The sequence below is a fragment of the Trematomus bernacchii genome, unplaced genomic scaffold (assembly GCF_902827165.1).
Source record: "Trematomus bernacchii unplaced genomic scaffold, fTreBer1.1, whole genome shotgun sequence".
Lineage (NCBI taxonomy): Eukaryota > Metazoa > Chordata > Actinopteri > Perciformes > Nototheniidae > Trematomus > Trematomus bernacchii.
This window is the reverse complement of record NW_022987942.1, coordinates 3,211,205-3,235,459: the sequence shown is the minus strand read 5'-3', so window position 1 is coordinate 3,235,459 and position 24,255 is coordinate 3,211,205. Positions and strand designations below refer to the sequence as shown.

General features: G+C 41.5%; 1 protein-coding gene across 1 annotated transcript; it reads right to left on the bottom strand.

Moving 5' to 3' along the window:
- Positions 1-2,349: 2,349 nt before the first annotated feature.
- Positions 2,350-21,764, bottom strand: sim1a (SIM bHLH transcription factor 1a). The gene is made up of 11 exons (XM_034115649.1): positions 21,590-21,764; positions 16,822-16,904; positions 13,323-13,412; positions 13,132-13,240; positions 12,963-13,048; positions 11,011-11,210; positions 10,621-10,727; positions 9,807-9,954; positions 5,597-5,759; positions 4,080-4,491; positions 2,350-3,065 (listed from the first exon to the last, which is right to left on the bottom strand). Exons 1-11 carry the CDS (start codon positions 21,762-21,764, stop codon positions 2,350-2,352), a joined length of 2,289 nt encoding a protein of 762 aa, XP_033971540.1.
- Between the last annotated feature and the right edge of the window lie 2,491 nt (positions 21,765-24,255).

The window sequence follows — 24,255 nt, the reverse complement described above, 5'->3', positions numbered from 1 at the left end:
CTGGTTTCTAAGCAACAGTGTTTGTTCCTAATGGGCAGAGTTACACCAGCCTCGTTGACAGTGAGTGAAAAAGCTGTTGGAGAGGACCGGAGCTGCTGAAGGAGCTAAAGTGAGGAATAACTGCAGGATGAGAGGTTTTCAGTGTGGGAGGTAAAATGACTGAAGCCTGAGAGGATAAAGCAAACAGTGAACTTCCATCAGGCTGCAGAGCGGAGCGGTGACCTCCACACCCCCGCAGATCCACAGGCTTAATTGGAGATTTCGCCGTATTGCTTTCAATCAGCGCTCTTTATTTGCCAGTGCAGCCACACGTCACCTGAGCAAATGTGAGTGTGCTGACAGCTAAAAAGAGATATCTGGAATTCATCAAATTGAATCATAACCAGAGTGCTCTAATGGAAATCTATACAGCTATCTTTTACAAAAAGGCAAGTGGGAATTTCCTGCTGATGAACGTGAAATGATTTTTAGTTACAAAAGGAACGTCTGTTTAAGAAATCATTGCATTGTGTACATTCATTAGATGTCAAATGTTTTATTTAATATGAAATGTAAAATATACTCATGCATAAAATATGTTAGATGTGTGGTACATTAAAGTCTGTTTCATCAAAGCACATGTGGTATGCTTGTGAAACACATGAAATATTATTTTGGAATTGTGAGTTTATTCTTGAGTGTCTGATGTGTTTAATATCCAAAAACCACAAATGTGTGTATGTTCATTTGTCAATTACTCATGACATTTGTTTGACATACTGTCTGATGGCATGTGATTGTGTGTGTCTGAACAGTCATGTTTGAATGATTCATTGAAAAAACATTGGACATAAAAACATAAGCCATCTCTGCAAAAACGTTTTTTATTTTGTCCTCTTTTAAAATTTGCTTCAGTCAAAAACACACTCAATATAGAAGCAGACTGGGTTTGATTGCAGCTATATTTCAAAAATCATAAAGAATCATTTACTCAATAAATACAGTTTCTGCCCATGTGCTTAAATGTGGTGGGATTCTCCTTTCTGAGCATATTTACACCATAAATAACTGGATGGAGCACATTTCAGGCTGTGAACATTCAAAACAAAATCCAAACTTGTATAAATATAGGTTTATCTAAGGACTGAAGAAATAAAGAATCCCAAGATGAAACTTAAATCCTGTTGTATAAAGATTCCCACGTAACCAGTATTAACAGTTGCTTCAGGGATCAGCGAGCTGCCTGAGCTGGCATTCCAACGGGTTACTTGCATATGGTCTTCTTACAATCACTCAAATAACACAATATGTCCCATATCTTTTGTCCTTGGATGATACTTTCTGGTTACAAAAACGAATGATATAGGACGTAATCATGTAATTATTGTCTTGCCAATCAGATATCAAATATCAAAGCATCAGACTTGCCCTTTAAAACCTTTCCAACAACACGTTCAGTATCCATGGCTTCCACTGTACAGTCATGAGTCATTACCGGTGTTTTCTGAACTGTCTTCACCAGCACGGAGAGATACCAACACGGAGAGAAAAGAAACATCCATAGAATGGCTTTGCATATTTTTCGGTGAAGTTCAAATGACATTCTTTATTTCAGGGCCAACCTGTGCTCTGCATCGCTGCATGAACACCAAACCCACCTCCTCACAAAGGCCCATCTCTTATAGTGCAAACGGTTACACGCACTGGGGCGGATGTTAAAGCACAACTCCAGACATTTTATACCCAGCCCTGTTTTCCATTTTCTTCCATCATACTGATCGGTTTTGACCAAAGTGTTGTTTGTTTTTGCAATAAGCTGTGACCAATGCGATGTCTTACTCCCCCCCCCTCCTTTCAAACATAAGGGCTATTAGCTTCACTACAGTTTTGCTATACTGTATACGGCTTCCCTTTCTGTTTGCCTGACAGCTGGCTCAGCATGGAGAAATGCTGGTCCAATATATTCAGATGTCCTTGTTTACATCTACAGTTTACCTACATTTTGGAGACTGTCCACTCAGAAACAACAAGTGCTCTGGAACTATATATATGAAATACATCGTCCTTTTATTTGGAAGACTTGTTAAGACTTAAAGCGGCTTCATAATTGCATCGCTTACCATTCAAACAGGCACTGCTGTAAGTATGTGAATGTGCGGTTCAATCTTGTAAATAATTACATTACAATCTTTTAAGGAGACATTTAGAAGTGGACTTTTTATCAATGTTTGGGGGGGGGAGTATAGCAACAATGTATCTCTATGTAAAGCATGGGCTTGCTGAGGGTGATCAGTATGATGGGAAATCAGGCTAACAGGATCCAGACTAAGGAAAGCTAACCAGCTCAGGCTCTGAGTCCCTCTGTCAGTGTTAGCTGCCATTGCTAATAATGACAGAGGTGCCTTTATGTCCGGGGGTCTGCTCTGCTGCCATACGGAGGTGAGGGGTCACATCGTAGTGGGGGGGGCCCGTGCTGGTGGAGGTGCAATAGCCTCGCAGGCTCTCTGGGTCGTAGAGATGCTCCAGAGCGTAGCCTGTCAGGGAGTAGCTCTTATGCTTGTCCAAGTAGGGCCGAGGGTGGGTGTGGGAGGGGTAGAGGACGGGGGCCGAGGGGGGGGAGGAAGAGCACGGCCCCAACCGCCCGAACGCGTGGTGTAATGGCAGAGAGAGGGGGGACACGTCTGTCTGGAGGTAGTCTTTGGGCTTGTGGAGGCGCTCAGGACCTGGACTGCTGAGCCTGGACAGAGGGGCGGGACTAGGGGCAGGGCTGATCACCTGACTCAGACCTCGACACACCACCGTCTGTAGTGGGAGGGGCCCTTGACTATACTCTGGAGTGAAGCATGGGCCGGGACCCTTGGGCAGCCCATTGGCCGGCCCCAGTGGGACCTCCTGAGGGCCCTTGCCCAGTCGACTTTCTTCTTCCTTGATCATCTGCTGCGTGGCTCGGATCAGGGTCTCGATCTTGCTGGGCTCCTGGGGGCTGCAGCGGTAGTGGTCAGCGTGGTACCGGTCCCCCGAGTCACTGGCGGAGCCCCCATCCGGAGAGCTCACCACGCTCTCCTCGTCCCAGTGGCCCCCCCGGCCTGCAGAGCACACAATGAGAACAGAACAAAGTCCAGCAATTGTGTTTGTTGAGACACCACATCACAGACAGTAACCGCTAACACACAGGCACGTCATGTAAAGGGTCTTATGGTGTACATCTCAGCAGGGCGGGATCATTCCTGGCCTTTGAGTTTGGATTCTGTGTGTTCCATTTTGTCCACCAATTTCTTTACGAAAGATGAGGATGGAAAACATATCAGCAAGTGTCGACTAGCCACTCTGAAGAAGATTTGTTACAACCATACATTTGCTGTTTAATTCCCTGACCATTTCTGAATAAAGGTACATTGTTCGCTGTCACTCTTACTTGAGTCAATCATACTTATTTTGTGTTTGAAATATTCAAGTCCAAGTTGTTGAAGCACACCAGGAATGAAAAACTAATTCTAGTAATCTCTTTCACTGTTGTTAGAAATGAGTTCTACTAATGTCATATTATTTGCAAACAATGCATCATCAACAAAGCTATTTCCCTGTATGAACACTAATACGTTTTAATTGCAACACTGGAGTAGTGACCAACACCCAGGTACAGATCCTTTTTCATACAGCTACAATGCAATCAGGTGGTTCTACATGTCATTATAACTTTCTCGTGTCTCTTGATGTGTGTAGCAATTTGATAAACTAATAAATGCCAGCATATTAGCACACTGCTAAATAAATAAATAAAAGTACTTAGCTTAACTTAGTTAAGGGAGAGATTCCTTGTCAGTGTGCTAGTTAGATTGGTAGCTAGCTTGCTAATGTTAGCTTACTAACTAACTAACCTTAGTGTGTTTCTAAAAGGGTTAATGTTGACATGTTGTTTGACAGTGCTGAGAGTGCTCAGAGAACTAGAAAGGCAGTATGTGAAGGGGATGGATTTGAGGTCTCACATGAAGCACCATTGATCTATCAGAGGCTCTGAAATAAGAATATCCTCCCAGACTACTAGTTGTATGTTCAGTCTAAACTATGAAGGCTGCCAGGGTCCAGTCTCTGCTCCTCACCGTGGTGGCTGTGGATGGCCGTGATGTGCGGCACGCTGCTGTCATATCCTTCGTGGTTCTCCAGGGAGCTCTTGCTCAGCGGCAGGACAGACCGGGTGTTGCCCCACCACGCGTCCCGGCCATGTGGGGGTGCTCCTAGAAAGTATCGTCCTGCCTCACATCGACCTCGCTCACAGCTCTGACCTTGACCCTGTGAGTGGAGGTGTGTGTAGCCGTCGCTGCTGTTGTGATGGTGCTCTTCAGACAGGCTGTAGCAGAGCGATCGGGGGTCAGAGAACTGTCTGTACACACAGGAGGCATCCAGACCCTCACTGTGCTCCAGCAGCTGGGGGGAGGCTGAGTCTGTGAGGGGGCTGCTGCCCCACGGGCTCTCCTGGTCAGACTCTGAGCGCTCCGTCTGGAAACTAGGATACTGCAGGGAGAATGTAGGGAGACAAGGAAATATATAATACGAAGCCTTCAAATCAGGTGGCAGATCTTCCATGTTTGAGATGCTTAGCTGACTGTTTGACACCACCTCTTTTTGTCATTGTTTAGCTAGTTTAGGGATTCTTTTTAGTATGGTACTTGTTTCCATGTTAGAAAATGTTCTACCTCTACTGATTACCTGGGCATTGGTCCCCAGAAAATGCTTGGCTGTGTGGAACACCTGGCATAGTGTCCAGAGTCTTTTTTTTCATTGTGAGTCACATGACAAGCCCTGTTTTACCTATTTTTGAATGTAGGGAACCACTGTGAAAGACACGGCTAAACAACAATGTAGAAAATGTAATGAGCATGGAAAAGTGAAATTATTATTAACATTCATCAGAGTTTACAATCAGGAGAGAGTCAATGCTGTCACATGCTACGCCCCAAGAGAAGCTCAGAAACCCAACAACTAGTTTGTCAAACAGCAGTGATGAGATATTGTTGTCATAGAAACAATTAAAAAAGAGCCTTTCTGCCAGAAGAAAAGCCTATGTGGACACAAGCCATACATATGAAGTTTGAGAGCACAGTTCACATCACAGCATGAAATGATGTGTTTTCTGGCATTAAGCAGAGGTGGGAGAAGTACTCAGATCTTGTACATAAGTCAAAGTACAAGTACCAGAGTCTAATATTACTCTGTAACAAATTAAAGTCCTGCATTCAAAATGTTTCTCAAGTCAAAGTAAAAAAGTATTAGCATCTAAGTGTATTTAAAGTAAAGGTGCAGCTAGTTGTAATGACTTTGTATACTGCAGGGTAGCTTGTGAATTTACTCCAGGTGGAACTAAAGTCTGATTTAACACTTGATTATATTTCACATCATTCATCCACATCTGTGAAGTAACTAAAGGTATTAAATACATGTAGTGGAGAAGAAGTACACCATTTACCTCTGAATTGTAGTGGAGTAGAAGTACAAAGAAGTACAAAATTGAAATACTCAAATAAAGTAGTAAAGTACCTCAAAATGGTTCTTAAGTAGTCTTGAGTAAATCTACTTAGTTACTTTATACAGCTCTGGGTATATGCCATGTAATCCTCACCTGTGTGTAAGGGGAGAGCCTGGCTTTGGTCTTGGGCCGGGTCACTCTGCTCTTGGGGGTTCTGCAGGGCTCCGTCACGCTGGCAGAGCTGCTGCTGTAGGGGAAGGAGGCCTTGGACCTGGCCTGGTCCAGAGACAGCTGGAGCCCTTTATACTCCGTCTCCCTAAACACACAAGCATACACTCACAGTTCAATCCTTTATGTTTCGCATTTGCATTTCAGATTTATAAGCAGTCTTTGATTACACAAGGAGAGATCCCAGTCTCCTTGAAAGGCTGCTTATTAATTACACAAACAGCACATGTGTACCTGCGTGTTTGTTTTTTTCTCGAAGTGCAAAAAACCCCATTAACATCTGCTGAGCATTGAGAGCCTCATCATGGAGATGAGCGGGGCAGCATGTGGGGAGATGTGTTTGTGTTTCTGTGTGTGTAACAGCGACTGCTGGGGGGGGTGGAGGGGGGGGGGGGGTGCTAAGAGGGTTGGAACGGCTGTTGGGATGCTTGTTTTACCAGAAGGATTGCAGCAAGGCCTTCAACAAACACTCTACAGAGGGAAAGCTGTCCAATCAAATACACGGGGAGATTAAAGGCTATGTCTGGCTCAATCAGGCCCATAGGAGAAGCATGGATGCCTCACTTGTGGGAAATGGGAATGGATTTCTTGCTAAAGTGTTCTACAGATCTCACAATGGATGATGATTCAAGTTTGAGAACAGAAAAACCTGGACAGGGTTTACTTGAGACAAACGTTGATCCATCTTCCGCTCACATCTCCTCTCTGTCTCGATCTTTCTCTACACAAACACTAATTCATACAAACATGCAGACACACTTCACAGGATTTGCTTCAGTTTCATTTGGAGAGAGTCCTAAAATACCACATTCATTAAATACTGCAACTCTAACTATGATTCTGGCAGGCAGACATTTTCTGATATGAATCATGTGGATGTGGCCTTCACTGTCACCAGATTTGAACCAAACTACAAACATTTGTGGGAGATTTGGAGTGATCACCATCATCATCAAAACATCAAAAGAGGCAATATCTTCTGAGAGAAAATATATCCAATACCACATACTGTATTGGAAGAGTCTATGACAAAGACCACTGAAGTGGTTCTGGAGCTTTGTCTCCTGTGGGGGAGAAAGTCCTTCTGGAGGAACACAGGGATTTTAGGAATTTGCTCAACTAACCAGTTCAGACACAAGAGTGATCGCTGGTTAATACATTCATTGATTTCAGACACCCGGCGGTGAACACACAACAGCGCCTGTGTGGACTGTTGCTATTGATTCAATCAAAAGAAATGGTGGCAAGAGAAAAATGTAAAAGCAAAATGGTTCCGGTTACCCCTCGACCCAAAACGTTTACAGGCCTGGGGAAGAGATGTTAAGACACAAGACAAAAGTCAAACAATATTATCTTCTGACAAATCAATGTTCATCTGTCTTCTCTTGTTAATCACCTCATGACTCTTCAGATTTGTAAGAATTCCCAGGAGAACTGATGATGTGTTCACTTTAACCAGAAGGTTTGGAATGTGTGTGTAGAGATATACGTTTGGGCTAAATCACAAACGAACTGAACAGCACTGACTAAACCCCTGAGGTTATTCAAAGCATGGTTAAATCACTGTCCGGTGGAGGTAGCAGGAGCACAGGTCATCAGAGCTGAACACACAGTAGGAGTTCACATGCAGGTGAAGTGGTCTTATCAGCTGTGTTATCAATGGCGGCATACACTAAGCTACTGGGCTAACAAACACTGCTCCTGAAAACAACACAAGCTCACACACATCTCACTGTCTGTTGTCCCGTTGATAGAGTAGTGCAGGAATGAGTACTACATCTTCAGAAATGACCATCTTACCACATATAGTTCCCAAGCAAGCTGAAGACATGTTCATATTGTGTTCAGGCTTCATTCCCCTCACAGCAAGCTGGAGCCCATAAACGCTCATCAAGTTTACAGCCTATCAATTAAGAGGCCATAAACACGAGGCTGTTGTGGATTTGATGCAGGAGGTGCAGGGAATGTGTGTAAAGCTGTTCTCTGAATCTGAAGGCAGCCAGCCGCGCTGCTTAATGGAGGCTTTTAGGGCCACTATTCATTCACACGCTCACTTGTACATCTGTGAAATATGCACATCAGGGGTAATAAAAGAACAGTACAGTAGGCGAGTAAATGGTATCACTCACTTATTAATAAGAGTGTCTCATGCTGTGCCATGATTACAGTTTGATTTGATTGGAAGGAAGAGAAAAGTAGCAGCTTGTAATGAGGACCCCTTGCTGCTGGTGTTGGTGCAGGATGGAGGCCAGATAATGCTCCACCAGCGTCTGCTTCAGCTCAGATACCGTGAGGCAGAGCTGCCAGTCCAACATAAACTCTTCCAGGTGACTGAGGCCCCCGCAGAGGGCCCGACACAGGTAACAGCCAACACATGAGCGCACTCAGAACACTTCAACTAAGGGTTTCTAACAAGACAGCAGACAGTGATGGGACAGGAATGTGGACTACCATCAAAGCTAGAAGAGCAGAACGTTCTGGGAAATCATTTCCTTTTGTTTCTAACTCAGAATATGACCTGGCAATCATTCTTTATGGCTATTTCTGCAAACCAGGCTTCAACAAACACGTGTCATATTTCCAATTAACCTCCAGTTAATTGCTTCACAGCTACTGTTTGCGTAAATCTCTAGTACCAACACTCATTATCTCTTCACAGCAGAGAATGACAGACACAGAGCCAACCCTCTGCCCTGAGCTGTCTGACTGACAACTGTCAGCTGACCATACCATTTCAACTCTCATTCTCATATAAATACATGTTCTGTATCAATAGGTCAAGTGCAACAGATATACAAACTATAAGAACTGTGTTTACATTTGTTAAGGAAGGATGCACAACATCTCATTTCCGGAATGGGTTTACAAGTTGCTGACTCGAACCACTCGTCTTTATAATGATATTAAATAAGGGGTAAGACCCTGGACATGATGTTTTTATATATTACAGACTAGATATCCATGTCAGCTGCTCCTGACGTGCTGCTGTCACCGTGCAGCCAGAGAACATACTGTGTTGTAATGGAGCTACAGAGTGGCTCATCATCAACAAAAACACTGTACTTTTTCAGATAGTAATCTTTGAATTAAACACATACACTATTATAAAATGTATGCTTTCAGGTTTGTTGCTGTTGCGTAATACTCCTTTAACCTTCTATATCCTCCTGAGACCCAGAAAGAAAAAGGTTTCAAATGTCCTTTTTGTTTGTTGATCACACAAGTCTTTAGGGTGGTATTAACATAATGACTAACAAAAACTACAAACATATCTTTTTATTTTTGTTTTATTGTGTGTCCTTTGTAGAGGACATTGGGTGTTAGTTATGTGTCATTTGTAGAACTCCATCCTTTGAAATGCAGAGATACATCTGACACTTGAGGCACTTGATGCTATGTTTTCCCCCTGAGTCCGTCTGCCATGACCCCTACAGAAACCTACGTGTTAGTGTTGGCCCATAGTGGACTCCATTTGTGTCGTGTAAAATGGGGGAAATCAAAAGTTAGCAAATCCCCATGTCCTCCTCAGAGGACATTCATAAAAACATTTAGTTTTAGGTCAAATCATTATTGCACTGCTCTGAAAACTCACTACACTAACTCCTAAGATGTTCCCTTACTATAGTTAATTAAAATATTGAACTCACAACACTGGTAATTACAAAATTACAAACGTACCATTTCTCTTTCTATAAATAGTGCTTGTGTTGATGGACGTCATTTTGAAATACAATGAAATGATCTTTTTCAAAGCCACACCCCCACATATGTCATATGTTTGAAAAGCCCAGGATGTTCTCTGTGGAGTACAACTGGACTGTATGAATATACTGTTTAGCTGCTCCACAGAACTAAAACAACGGAGCTTTTTTGTGTCAACAATCAAACTAATGACACAGGTACTGGCACACTCCTTAGTTACCATCGTTGAAAGATACAACTAATTACAGTAATGTTTCCTTGAATTAAAACATGGTGTGCAGTCCTGGCACAACATGTCATCTCTGAGAAAATAAGCACTAACACCAGAGGTAAGACACAAACAAAACAATACAGTTTGTCTCAAGTCCACCTGAAACATCTCTGAGTGGTGTTCAGTCATGAAGTGCAGCAGCATGCAGGAAGAGAGACTCACGTGAGGACATAGTTGACGCTGACGATGCAGTGAGGGCGGGACGAGCGGCTGTTGTGAACGATGGTTGCATAACTCTGAACCCAGACCCAGCCTCCAGGCTTGGCCAGGAAACGGTAGTACTTAGTGGTGACCTGACCTTTCACCAGCACTGCAACACCAAAAGAAACACAAGACAGCAAATGATTACTGGGGGGGGGGACAGTCATGTAAAATGACATAAACATTTTGAAACAGCAAAAAGAAATGAGACAGATTAGAACACGATGCTAAGTGTGTTTGATTTGATCTATGGCATCGGGAATAGCTATAAATGAGCTGTTTCATATGAACGTATGGAAGTTCTATTGCCTAATCATTCAAAAAGAACAGCTGCCGGTCCTGCCTGACACCCATGTTATTGTTTTTTTGAAGTTGTTGACATTTACCTGGATCAATCTTTGTTATTTACTTTTATCATTTGGATTGTAGTAAATGTATTATATTGTTTAATGTGTACAAAAGACACATATCAGTCAGTCCGTCCTGGGAGATGGATCCCTCCTCTGTTTTTCTATTCAAGGTTTTTTCCATTTCTCCCGTTAATTGTGAAGATTCTTTGTCAGTTGTTCCTTCTTGTTAGGGTCTAAGGACAGAGGGTGTCGTATGCTACACACACTGTAAAGACTGTGAAATGTGATTGAACCTACAGTTACATAAAACCATCATAGACCTGGCCTGACAGTACATGAGGTTTGATCACATTACAAGGTAACATTGTGTGTGTGTCTGTGTGTCGAGAGAGGTTTTGTAGGAAGGTAAAACAAACCTAACTCACACAAGTGATGAGCACATCTCAGGTGGAAGGAGTCACAGCTGTGCACATGATGGTAGAGGGTCTTCTCTATTAGATCCTGAGGCTCGTAGCCTGTCAGCTCTGCAACCCTGAGCCACACACACACACACACACACACACACACACACACACACACACACACACACACACACACACACACACACACACACACACACACGCACACACACACACACACACACACACACACACAAGGGTTCATTAACATGAATCCTTCCCACATTTACAAGTACACACTTTCACATACAAACAAACAAGCGTTAGAAGTCCTACCCAGACATGTACACACCATATGCCTTCAAACTGTGTGTAACCACTGCAGGCGGACACACCAGCGTGTCATGCAGGACGTACCGTGAGTCGAGGAAGATGAGCTTCATGTCCAGGCTGGCTCTGAACATGAACATGTTGGAGTGCAGTTTGATCTCAGTGACAGCGCTGGGGGGGAGCGAGTGACCCACAGCCACCAGCCCCACGTTCTGATAGCAGCCGTCAAACGGAGACATGTCCAGGCTGTACTGACGGATCTTCAGGTAGCCGCTGCAGTGGATCACCTGAACAGTTCCCAGGTGGAGACAGAATGGATAAATATCAACACATACATGTTTAGGCTGCCTTTAGGTCCTATTCAGAAACACAGCAGCAGTATTATGTATGCCTGACATTGTGACTTCTTCTTGGTTGTGTTGCCCAGGCCAGTCTGGGGAATCCTGACAATGACAATTCACCTGTACTCTACCTGTGCAATAGTAGGGTTTCAGAGGGAAAAGGTCAGCAATTATACTGAGTTTGACTTTATTCTCAACATTCTGACTTCATTTTTGAAATGCTTATTAAAATAGAAATCTTCCTTGTCTCTTCTTTCCCACTTATTCCTGCCTCACCTACTAGGTTTTTTGGAAAAATAAATAAATGTGTGTCTGGCAAGAAGGTGGAACCTAGCTTAGCAAACTAATCTGCCAAGGCACTGTCCTTAACAGCGGACAATTAGTTCAACATGTAATCTGAGCCTGACTTAAAAATGCACAAATAAGACGGATCTTCACAAGGATTGAACAACATCGGCCTTTAACAATGGTGTGAGACGATCAAAGGATATCAGGCCACTGCTGTCTGCAGAACCAGGATCATCTCTATTTCCTAAAGTGTCCATAATGCCAACCTTGTCCATACAACACTTTTATCCGCAGCAGACACATATTGATATTATGCTACCCACTTTATAGAGACTTTTTATATTGTTGCTATAAAATGTACTGAATGCAATGATGCTCTCCAGAGGATGATTTATTTTGTATTCTAAACACCACTAACCCTACCTTCAGGTCAAAAGGTGAACATTGCGCAGAAACGAGCACGTCATATAATAAAAACAGCAAAAGTATATTGATGTTCATTCTATTGACAACTGCATACATGTCATGGTGTCACAAGCATTTCAGCCATTAGTTGCCAATAGCAGAGCTGCCCAATTTGACATCTAGTAAAAAAATCACCAGATTTCTATTCAGAGGACCAACTTTCAACAAAACACATTTATTATGAGGTTTTAACCTTTTTGGAATTTTAATTTGACTTGTTTTTGTTGATAGATATGACTTAACCTTGAGCAGAACATGTTTTTAACCCTCCTATTGTCTTCGTTTCCCCCCCCTTACTTTGGTGTTCGTGGTCAAATTTGACCGGTCCTGTTTTAACTGCTATTACATTAACACAAAAACCATTAATCATCACCAAATTTCATTTAACACCCTTTCAAACTGTAAATATTGTATCAGACTACTGGTATACATGAAAAACTGCAGTAAATATACAAAGAATAGACACTGAACATGTATTGCGTGTGCCAGGTGTGATCCATGTGGGGGGATGGGCACATAAGAGCGGGAAATGTTTCAAATTGTTCTGTGTGTGTGTGTTTGTGTGTGTGTGTGTGCCAGGTGTGATTCACATGGGGGGATTGGGCACATAAGGGGGGGGGAAACACATTTAGAGTATGTGTGTGTGTGTGTGTTTGATCTGATCCGGATGGTTACTAATTCCTTTTCTTTATGGCGGTCTTGACCGGGAACACCATGGGTGTTACAAAGTTGACTAAATCATCCAAAATTCAATGAAAGTGGTGATCAGCCATTTGATATGTTCAAATGTCTACTGTGAAGGATATCATAAAGCCTTAATGCAATCGAATGTAAAACTAAAAAGTTATGATTGATGAAAGTAGTAAATTGGTCAGATTTGACCCGAAGACAACAGGAGGGGTAATCATCTTCCAATTTTTCAATTAAAAGTGAAAACGATATTACCTTGTAGCCTCCACAGGTAAGACCAGCATTTCTTTTAGCGAGGACACATTTCATTCTCAGAAAGAAGGAGCGCTCCATTTCATATTCTGCAGAGAATGAAAACACATGCAATTATTTCTGTTTGATGAGTCCATTTCATATTGTACAACTTGGCTGTGCTTTGGGTTACCATGAACAAAGTGTGAATGGTGAGGCTGGTGAGCTGTGAGGACGGCTGTCATTTCATCATGGTCTGCTGGGTGGATGTATTCATAAATGCTGTTTCCCGTCAACTCTACCTGTGTAAATGAACAATCATCTCAGGAGTGTGACACATGAAGCCCACATCAGAGGAGATTACATTCAGTTTGTCAAACCAACCTGCGATAGGCCCAAGTGGACGGAGGCGGTTTCTGAGATGTACATTATCTTCCCATCTGGAGCAACCACAAAAATAAAGCCATCTAATGTCTGAAAGAAACAACAAAAAGAGAGTTTTTTATATTAGATAGCAGAAGATTTTTTAATGTAGTTGTCTTGAGTCCATTTCCGAGGACACAGTGTATACACTAGAGACTTATTGTTATGACTCTATATCAATACAACTCAGCAAACTGCAATCACAGCAGACAGGTCGCTTGTTGTAACAACATCACGACACAAATATGATTTAAAGGAATGCTTCAATTGACCTGCACAAATATCAATGACAGCTTTATAGGACAAATCAAATGCAACACGGCAATGCATAAAAACAATGCATTTGAAAGCTAATGCAGTCCGACCCAAAAACAATTAACGCTACGCTACCTGTTCACTTTTTAAGGAAACTGAAATAGAGCTCACTTAACTTTAAGGTCATTTTGGAAGCTGTAGTCTTTGCTGCTGTCTACATATACATTATTTTGAGAAGCGTAGCATATAGGGCATCTTTAAGCTGAGTGTAGCCTGCCAGATACACTAGCAGGGGACTGAAGCACTTTCAAGTTCAAAGCATTTATAACATGAAATGAATACAATATCAATATTACTGATGGTGAGGAACATTACTCATTTTATTCTGAAACTCTTTTGTTATAAAATGCTAATTTAAGAAGCAGCCGATTTTCATAGATGCTAGCTTGTAGCCACTTGTGCTAATAGAGGTCCTCTTTAGCCGCACTGGCCAGCATACAGCCCATAGTGTCAAAGCAGTACTTCTACCATAGAGGCCAGCCTATAGGGAATGGGAATGTGATGTCACAAACAGTAAGTCGGACATCTTTGGAGGAAACCAGCGATCACAACCCGTTGACCAACAATTCAACTAAAGCAAGCAAGGTACTGTTAATCCTTTACATTTGAACTTATTAAACACGGTTGATAGGCACTGGTGTTGTTGACTGTTACAGCCACATCCAACACTTACTAACAAAACATGAGATTACATTTGATTAGTTTACAAGATGGAATCTGTACAAGGGACACCAGAGGCCTGTACTACGAAGCTGGTTCAACCTAACCTGGATATGTTGGAGTTAGCCGGTTGGCCCAATCCAAAACATACGCGCTCTGGCTAAGCTGTACTACGACGCTGGATATCAAGTGGATCGCTCAAGCCAGCCGTGTCCTATCTAGTTAGGTGCGCGTTCACATGAAAGGGGTGGTATTTGTAGCATTCGACCAATCACAAACATGGACAAGCGTACTGACAGCGCAGCGTCATACTTCCTGAATGAAAAGTGAACTTTAATATTAGTCAAATATGAAGAAGTTAAACTTTAAACATCCATGACTTAAACACTTTATCCAGGATAAAAGCCACATAGCTGCACCTGCAAGGTGAATACAGCTGGTAAAAGAAAAAGTGTTTGAATGCGTACATTAACTAAAATTAATTACATTTGACTCTAGTGTTTCGTCAACTTAATGTGTTGCTTAAAATAATACTTCTGCATACAGTATGTGACACTGTGAGTGTTGCACGGCCAGATACGGCTCAAGAAGCTGACTCAAATAAGGAAATATATGATACATTATGATGTGATGTGATATGAATGATAATGGGACACATCGCCGTCTGCACTCACAGTGCCGCGGACTGTACTTAATGTTACTCTGATCCGGTTACTTATGTCGTGGCAGATATTTAAGTAAGCTTTCTTAACGCTAATGTTATAATAGTCAGATTGCTCTGAAGATGGGAGGGGATATTCTATTCATTTTCACGTTCACACAGTCAGTTGATTTTGGCCGGCCATCTTTCCTGCAACGGCAGTTTTTCTGTATTTCCTTTATCCTGTAATATGACTTGATAGCTTTAAACTCCGCACACGGAGCTCTGATTGGTCAGCAGGCAGTGCTTTCACTGAGTTGATCTCTTAGCCTGCAACCTAACCTCCTCCCGAGGAGGTTAGCCGCTCAGCATAAGTTACCATGGAGATCTAGCCCGCTAAAAAGAGAACCAGCGTCGTAGGACCGGAAAGCCCGAGTTTTCCCTGAAGTCAGCCGGCTAAGCGAAAATCCGGCTTCGTAGTACAGGCCTCTGGTGGCGTACATCAGCAAGTGAAGCGGAATATGTTGGCAGCTAAGTGCTGATTGTTTAGTGTCTTGAAGAATTGCTCTACATTATACATAATTGAGTAAAATAATGAGATTTAAAACATGAAATGTTGCAGTATATATAAGTATACCTGTAGATGGATTATGTATGATAATCCATTGTTTTGTTTGCAAACAGTTAGCGAAACCTCAGCTACAGTATCTTACTTCTCTGCAGCTGATTGTATAGTTGTCAATGGGCCTTAGATTTCTAGGTTCTGTTTTCCCCTGTTTGTAAATCAGACTATAGCACTACAAACATTTCATATTTTTTTATTTGCCATCAGGTGTGGGCACTAACTCCAAACATCGGAGGGAAATCAATAACAGTCACTAACAGTGACAGATAGTGGTGGTCTAATGGATAGTGAGGTGGGCTGAAGATCGGAAGGTTGTGAGTTCAAATCCCGCCAGGAACACCACCCAGTGTGCCCTTAGTTAATCAAGGGAGGATGTCCCTGTAAGTCGCTTTGGATAAAAGCGTCAGCTAAATGTAATGTAACAGTCATCGGTGGAAGGTTGTCAATATCCTTAGCCAGTCCTTCTCTTAATTCAATAATTGAAAAATAACTGCTTCTGTCGAAAGCTTCTCTCTGTGAGGACTTTTATATTTTACGTGTACTTTATTCATTTTAGATGCAAGACAGCTGACAGATGACCAGTGAAATAAAAAAAAGATATACTCATATAGCCAAAAGAGAACAACAAGCTAGATAGCTCTGGTCAGACAGCCAACCCCCCCCAGCCCCCCTCCTTTGTGTTGCTGCTGCTGAGAGAGGCTGCCGGACAGAATGAGGCTCTGTGCGTGACCAGGAATGTGTTCAGCTCATTTCACTCTTAAAGCACAAGAATGAAGACAGCAGGAGGCAGACGGCACTAAAGCACACACACACACACACACACACACACACACTACACACACACACACACAACACACACACACACACACACACACACACAACACACACACACACACACACACACACACACACACACACACCACACACACACACACACACACACACACACACACACACACACACACACACACCACACACACACACACACACACACACACACACACACACACACACAGACCTATTGCTGGATCGTAATGTGAAAAAATATCAGAATGTCTTATATACGGTGAATTTTCCAAAGAGCTAAGATGTATGTTTTTCAGTTTACTACAATACATTTTAAGACCTTTGTTTTAGTAAGCTTGTGCCACGTAAGTCACTTAAATTCACAAAAGCATTTTTTTTAAATGTTGGTTTTAAAGTGTGACCACTGTCAGTACCTGTAAGAGATGGGAGCCCAGCTCCTGGGTGACTCCATCCAGAGAAGTGCTGCGACTCACGTGACCCCAAGACTCTCCGAGGCCTGGGAAACACACACACACACAGAAAAAATATCATTACAAGGAACAATATGTCAGGTTTTACAGCCTAAGCAGAAGGGAAATAATGATGTATTTGAAAGCGTTGTATTATTCTCAAGATCAGCCTAAATAACTGATAACAGTGGTTGAACATGAGTCAACAAACAAACATCATTTTATTGAGAAGGCATTATCAGCCCATCTGATGAGGCATTAAAGCAAATGAAAAAAAAAGAAAGACAGCAACAACATTGTTTATTAGCTGGCTTTTTATACTAACGGTATAAAGGCAATTTTATTCCTTTTAACATTCTAAACAAAATTAATGAATATATTTTCAATTTTAAGACTTTACACATATTTAACTATGGCAGAATTTAAATAGAGTAAAGTCTCAAGTTTGGATCGGATTAAGAAAAAGGTTGTGATGAAGATACTAGAATGTACAGATTAACAGGGGTATTTACATAAATATAACCTTTTAGAAATATGAATAATGTATGCTGTATCACTGCGTAAAGACATATACAGTAGGCTAGGCTATATAATGTACATCCATTTATTATTTACAGCTACCAGAATAGCTGCTATATATAAGAGTAAGAGTAAGAACAAACAAACCAACCAAAAAAAATAAAAAATACAATTGAGTAAAACACAGAGTAGGCTAATAAAAACGGATTCTGGTCTTTAATGAACTCAGTGTTCACACAGCAGTCAGCAGGGGAAATTACGCTAAATTGGTTTACAATTAGGAGTGCAAAGCCTCCTTAAAGCTCTGATGACCGCAGGTTCGAAACCAACCCATTGTTTACAACTTAAAATTAGATTCGCACTTTCATGAAAACATTGCAAATGCGGCAGCATGAAAATAAGGATAAACCCTTCAGACGGTGCTTAAAACAACATGTCCGATGGTGATGCGCAGCCAGAGCAAACAGCAGTCCGAGCAGCAGCCCTTCAGTTCCCGCTCCGCAGAACAACAGGAGCCCCACGCGCCGCCGCTCAATAACTGCACGGTTTCATAAGACGATCAAATGAGTCCATGCAACACCTAATAAATATAGCCTTCTATAGGCTTCTATTTAAAATACAAGAGATAAAGACAGAGCCTTTAACACGCTGGGAACAAACTCTCATTCTCAGATTTTATGATCAGCAGAAATGTAAAAAAGAAAAAAATGATATTAGCCTATGATAGGCTAATTGATGATAGCTTCACTAGCTTTTCGATTGGTAAAAAAAAAACATTACATTAAACTAAAGAAAATAAAAGGAATATGTGTAAAACACGCTGCAAAAATCGCAGTTAGCGTGCCGAAAAAACTCTTTCTGAAGATAGACTTGGAGCGCACGGTGACGGTGTTTTTAAAGAGTTATTGAGGTTCACCGAGGCCTGGCTTCACGACTCCATTCTGACACACAGACTCTAAAGAGGCTCACACACCGACCTGCTGGGAACACGGCTCACCTGCAGAGAGACTGACCCGCTGATGTGTCATTCAATAATACATCATTTATTCATTTAAAGTTAGTTAGAATATGCAACGTTAACAGAAGTTCCTGAAGTGAGCAGCCTGCCCCATAGCATTTTATTTTCGACCAACTTATTGGTGTTTTCAAACGCATGCCTTGCATTCACTATGTTTTCATTACTACATTGTTACACCCATTATTATTTTTATTATTATTATTACAATTATTATTATTCCTAACCTCTTTAATTTGTAGAGTCCTGCATTAGGTCAACATGTGGCCGTGATTTAAAGGCCCGGAAATATCCGCTTCGTAACAAGTATTGGAAATAAGGCAGAAAACAGATAAAGAAAATAAACATCATCTTTGTATAATTAGTTTTTCTATTTTTATCTTCCGTATCTTTTTATCATTTTGTTAACCTCAGATTTATTTTAAAACCCCGCAACACTCCATGTAGCTACATCGCAATAAACTAATTTGGAAAAATAAATCATATTTATAATATAATAAATATAGCCTATAGCCTATATATATATCTAAAACGAGAGATAAATACATTACAGCATAATGATTTGGTGTTGCACATTTTACACTCAGCACTAACGTCCGTCTGCAGCTGTAACTGCAGCGCGAGGGGATTTCAATTCTTACACTCATTTCACACATATAAAAGGGCGCTGATAATTATAATATAAAAATCATAATAATAACGTTAGTTGTGTGTGGTTCTTGTACAATGTCAAGAGTTGCATTGGCAGGAAAAAACAAGGCGAATGGTGCAACTGGTTTTGTCCAACACGTTCATAATCCTGAAAGTCATAACTTTGATTTGATCTTTTGGCTGTGTAATCGTGATGTTTATCACAGTAAACACCATGTTAAGGATTATTCACTTTAATAATAAAGCCGACAGTTAATCGGATAAAACGTCATTTTAGTCTCCAACTGTCATCATATCTTTCAGGGCTCAAGATATGTTTGGTTCGGTTGTAATTTAACACAGGATGGACAACACGGCTGAGGCCAAAGGTCATAGGACCACTCTGAGGGGCATAAATAACCCCCCCACACAATTCTGTCAGGAAAAAAATCCTTTACACTCCAAATTAAGAACACTTTTATCTATTCTACTGGCCACTTAATACACTCCAGCCCCTCAGGTGGGCTTCTGGTGGAGTGTAGGGTTCTTGGAAAGTGAAAAGTGAAGAGGTCCTGCCTTTATACAGCAGAGGGGAGTTAATGGACAGAGGAGTAGACTGCAGGAGAAAGATTGTTCCCTAAATGATTCAGAGCGCCTCCCCAGCATGATGTTGCCCCCCATGTAAAAGCTTCCAGTCATGCAAGCATGCAGAGGGGCCCCTGAGAACTGTACCACAGGGCAGAATTCATAACTGATATTTAAAAACACAGTCGGGTGCTATATGTCATCTTTGATATCATTTTGCAACAAAATATAGGGAGAAAGATGCCAAAGACTTGGACCCTCCATGGAGTCTGTGGCCCCCGGCCTTTTCAGTATTCCAATTTATCCAGAATCTACACTCAATATTTCCAGCACATGTTGCACTTTCCTGGAATCCTGCATGTGTTTCAATGAGAGGTTTATTTCCACAAAATGGCCAAAATGATCTCCTGCCACATGATGACCCATCCAGGTCTCTCAGGGGGTCTGCTTTCTGTCCCCAGAGTCAGAACTGAACATGAAGAAGCAGCGTTCAGCCATCATCTGAAACAAACTAGACAACTATATCCCTGCAACGTTCACTTCTTTTCAATCAAGAATCAAGACTTGTCTCTCTGATGCTGCCTTTTATTAAATCAAATATTATTTTTATATTTCACACTGAACTGTACATTTTATTCTTGTATTTCTACTCTATTTTATCTTGTATTCATTTTTAATATGGCTTTTATATTACTTTTTTCAAATGTGTTGATGTCCAAATGCTATCATTATTTGTGTACAGAATTTTAAATTGCCTTGTGTTGAAATGTGCCATATAAATAAACTTGCCTTGCCTTCTTTATATTATATATTTATTATAACCTGCAGGACATCAGCTGCATGGCTCTTTAGTGTTTCCTTTGTGCTCTCTGTCTGCAGCACAGCCTGTTACTGTTACACAGCTCCTTATGTTGGGGATCACGTGCACATCATACTAATATCCGCGGATCTGCAGCAGGCACGCGGGATGGAGCCTCATCACAGCTAATCTGCTGCCAGGGGCCGCGGGGGCCCGGAGAGGAACAACATCCCTGCCGCTGGGGACCCGGACAGACGGGCGGAGGAACAGAGAGACCCTGAATGCATCATCAGGGAGGTGGGAATAACACAGCACACTGTAGGCTAATGTCACCGCGATATACATCTTACTGAATCAGTTGAACTGCAGGAAGAGATGTTTTAATAAAGCCTTCGTGCAGACGTACATAAGCAAAAGCTTTAAAATACATTATTATTATCATTATTCAAAGTTAACGCAATGTTTCCTGTTGTAACCGTATATTAGGCCTACTATGTATTTCCTTGACAGTGACGCTCAAACGAAATAAGAAAATAAGATAAAATAAAATCACGCCTATTGAAGTTTCCGTACAACGATTTATGTATCTGTTAGCCAGAGTTGTTTTTTTGTTTATTGCGCTTTTTAAAACGAGTAAACAAATGTTTAATTTTTGCTCAATTATAAAAAAAAAAGGTGTGTTACAAATTACAACCCAGAAAATGACAACAACAAAAACACAAAAGAAGCACTCAATATTACTCAAATGTAACCATTTCAATTCAACATAAAGAAAAAACCATATCAAAATCCCGCAAATGCCACAGCAGCAAGATAAACACATTGGGCCTGGTACAATCATTACTACCACCTCATTAACACTAAAAATGTCATAACAATTACAAATGTAATTATTGCAATAAGAAGATGAATAAGCTACCTAAAGAGCATTTTCTTATATTTAACTGTATCTATAGAGCTTCAAATATAGTAGTATAATTCTTATAATTATCATCTATCTGATTATGTTGTTATAGCCTATTAGCATAATAAAAAAACAATAATAAAACAATTTGTAATTTAATAAGAATACTTTATTTATCCCGGGGGAATTTGGTAAATTGTTAACAGGTGACATATTAATAATATAGGTTATTTTAATGTAGGTGTAATTGTTTAGTGTATATTATTACAAACTCTCGTACCTTCAGGAAACACCACTCTCATCTTCAGGTAGCTGGTGGTCAGCCGGATGATGGAGGCTTTGTCCAGCTGCGAGGTGATGGCGGAGGGCAGCGGCAGCAGCTTGGCCAGCTCATAAAACTCACTGTTTTCCTTTTCCCGCCGAGTCCGGGCCGCGTTTTTAGACTTCTCCTTCATGATGCCGTGTGTTTCCCCGGCTCTTAGTCCTGCGGCGGTGCGTCTCTGTCCCGCTGTCTCATAGCACTGACCCCCCCACACAGGAAGCTACACTTGTCTCCACGCGCGGCCTATCATCCACAGCAGCTGGCGCGTGAACACATTCCCATATTTCCAGGTGTTCCGGTGGTTGGCTGTGAGCTGGACTCGGCTAATTCCTGGATTTCTGAGGATTACAGTGCGCTTTAGTCAGCCCATTGGACTCCATGTTGTCATCACAGCTAATGTCCAGAGGAACAGTAGGCCTGTGCGGGGAATGCAAGTGTGACTATAACTTTATTTTGTTCTATCTAGGCCTATAGTAGGCTATATTGAGAGGGTACGAAACATACAACTAACATGGACACTTGTTTGAATTGTTTATACAGACATGTAGTGACTCAAGTCTACTTTTAGAGTCGCATTTAATAGCCTATATCTATTACTGCTTACCTCAGGGCAGAGAATCGACAGTTTGCTAAACGGACGCCTTGTGGGCTTCACGGTGCCGGGGCAGAATCTCCATTAAGCCCGGCATTCCCTTATCTTCCATCCTCTGTGAGTTTATGGACTGGACAGCAGCACATCCAGAGCCTGCTCATAGCTGCAGGATCCAACACCCGCCCCCTACAGGCAGCTCTGCTCCTATTGGAAGATTTAATAGCCTTTCCACCGTTTGATTGGTTGCTCTTTTTGATGACGCCGTCCATCAGGATCGGGGATTGGCTGTTTGTAAATGTTTACCTCTGGCACAGTCCGTTCACTCTCTTTAGGGAGAGAGATAACTGTAATGAAGATCTATTTAAAACATATCAGTATGAAAGATTTATCGTAGGCTATAAACACAAATTACACATCTATTTAAATGTTGTTTTAAAGACATTTACCATCTGTGTGCATTCTCCTTCATTTAGCACAGCCCTCAGGCCTATGGCCTACTACATCCTTTCAATTTTCAAAATGTGTTAAATTGTTATTGCCGCAATATCAACATTCAAACTCTCTCAATAACACGTTTAATCATGATTCAAAATTACATGTCTGATGTTAATAACTTCCACACCTTATGGTCTAGCAGTTTCCGTGACGGCAGAGGCCTCTTTAACCTGCAGAAGATCCGAAACTGGTTATTATGGTCTATATTACACATAGGCTTTCACTTGGTGTATTCAATATGCGTATACAGCCTATGTAGAATTACAATATAATAATTGTTCTAACTTGTTGTAAGTTCAATTCAGAGTCCAATCTTTGTGTTATTTCTCAGGAAGTCTCTCATCTTATTGGTTTGTTCTCCAGAAAATAGAAAAATAAAGCACATCACGGTGTAACCTAACATGAGGTGTGCGGTTCACTCAACACTCTGTGGAGCCTTTATCCATTGTAGGTCAATAATAAATCATTATGAATGCAGGATAATGCTCAGTGCGTTTCTGAGGTATGGATGTGCTACACTTGTCCTGCAGTTGGACAGAGAGCGGACGGGCTATGATGGAGCAGCCTCCCCCTCTCCCCTTCTCTCCTCCCGGCATGGTGAGTGCGGCAGGCCGGTAATGGGCTCCAGCCCGCGGGGGGGGGGGGGGGGGGGGGGGGGGGGGGGGGGGGAGCTGCAGCCGCACGGAGGGGCTGACTCTGTTTAACCTTTCTTAAACTGTAATTAGACTGTTACTGTGGAAAATATGACGATTGAGGATCCTCCATATGATTAAGTCTCCGTGCAGTTAGCCTAAAAATAATCGAGCTTCACTTCCAGGCTTTTTCCTTCAAGCACAGCCTAGCGTCTGACAAAAGTTTCAATAGGTACAAACTGCAGATATATATTAATGAGATGCATCAGTGACAGTGCAGCCTGCGGGGAATAATGAATTAAAAAACACTTTAATAATAACACTTAATTAATTCGTATACGTATTTTTATATACATTCTAACAGTATTGTTTCAGAATAATATAAAGTCAATTAAACACCTTTAGACTCTGGACTTTGGCTAATTGTAGACGTCATGACGTCGGTTTGGAGGATTTTGCGATGGGCATTATTCATTTTTTTGTATAGACCAAATGATTATTTATGGGGGAAAAAAAGGCATATTAATTGTAAATAAAATAAATGAATCATTAGTTTCAGTCTTTGACACTGCACAATAACATGTAAGATCTAAAACCTACTTTTTGACACTTGGCTTTAGGATTATAAACAAATATGTTGATAGTAATTCAGTGAGGCACATTTCCAACAAACGATCTTTTTTTTTTGCCACACAGATATTGCCTCAATGCATTGCCTGCTTTGTGCAGTCAGTAGATGTGGGGCACAATATCAAAGATGCACTCCATGTGTTAAAAGGGTTTGTGCTTAGGGTCTTCAAGACCTCTTAAAGCTCGTCTTAAAGAGAGTCCATACAAGACCTTCACTTTTTGTTTTGTTTTGTGCTTATATGTTGAATATTTCTGAATAGATTTGTGTTTAACGG

Excerpts from the sequence above, each read along its gene's own strand:
- sim1a (XM_034115649.1), bottom strand. The coding sequence starts at position 21,764 with ATGAAGGAGAAGTCTAAAAACGCGGCCCGGACTCGGCGGGAAAAGGAA. Across the intron at positions 10,728-11,010 it reads CTCATCTTCCTCGACTCACG|GGTTGCAGAGCTGACAGGCT; the intron begins GTACGTCCTGCA and ends TGTGTGGCTCAG. Across the intron at positions 3,066-4,079 it reads GGCCATCCACAGCCACCACG|GCCGGGGGGGCCACTGGGAC; the intron begins GTGAGGAGCAGA and ends TGTGCTCTGCAG.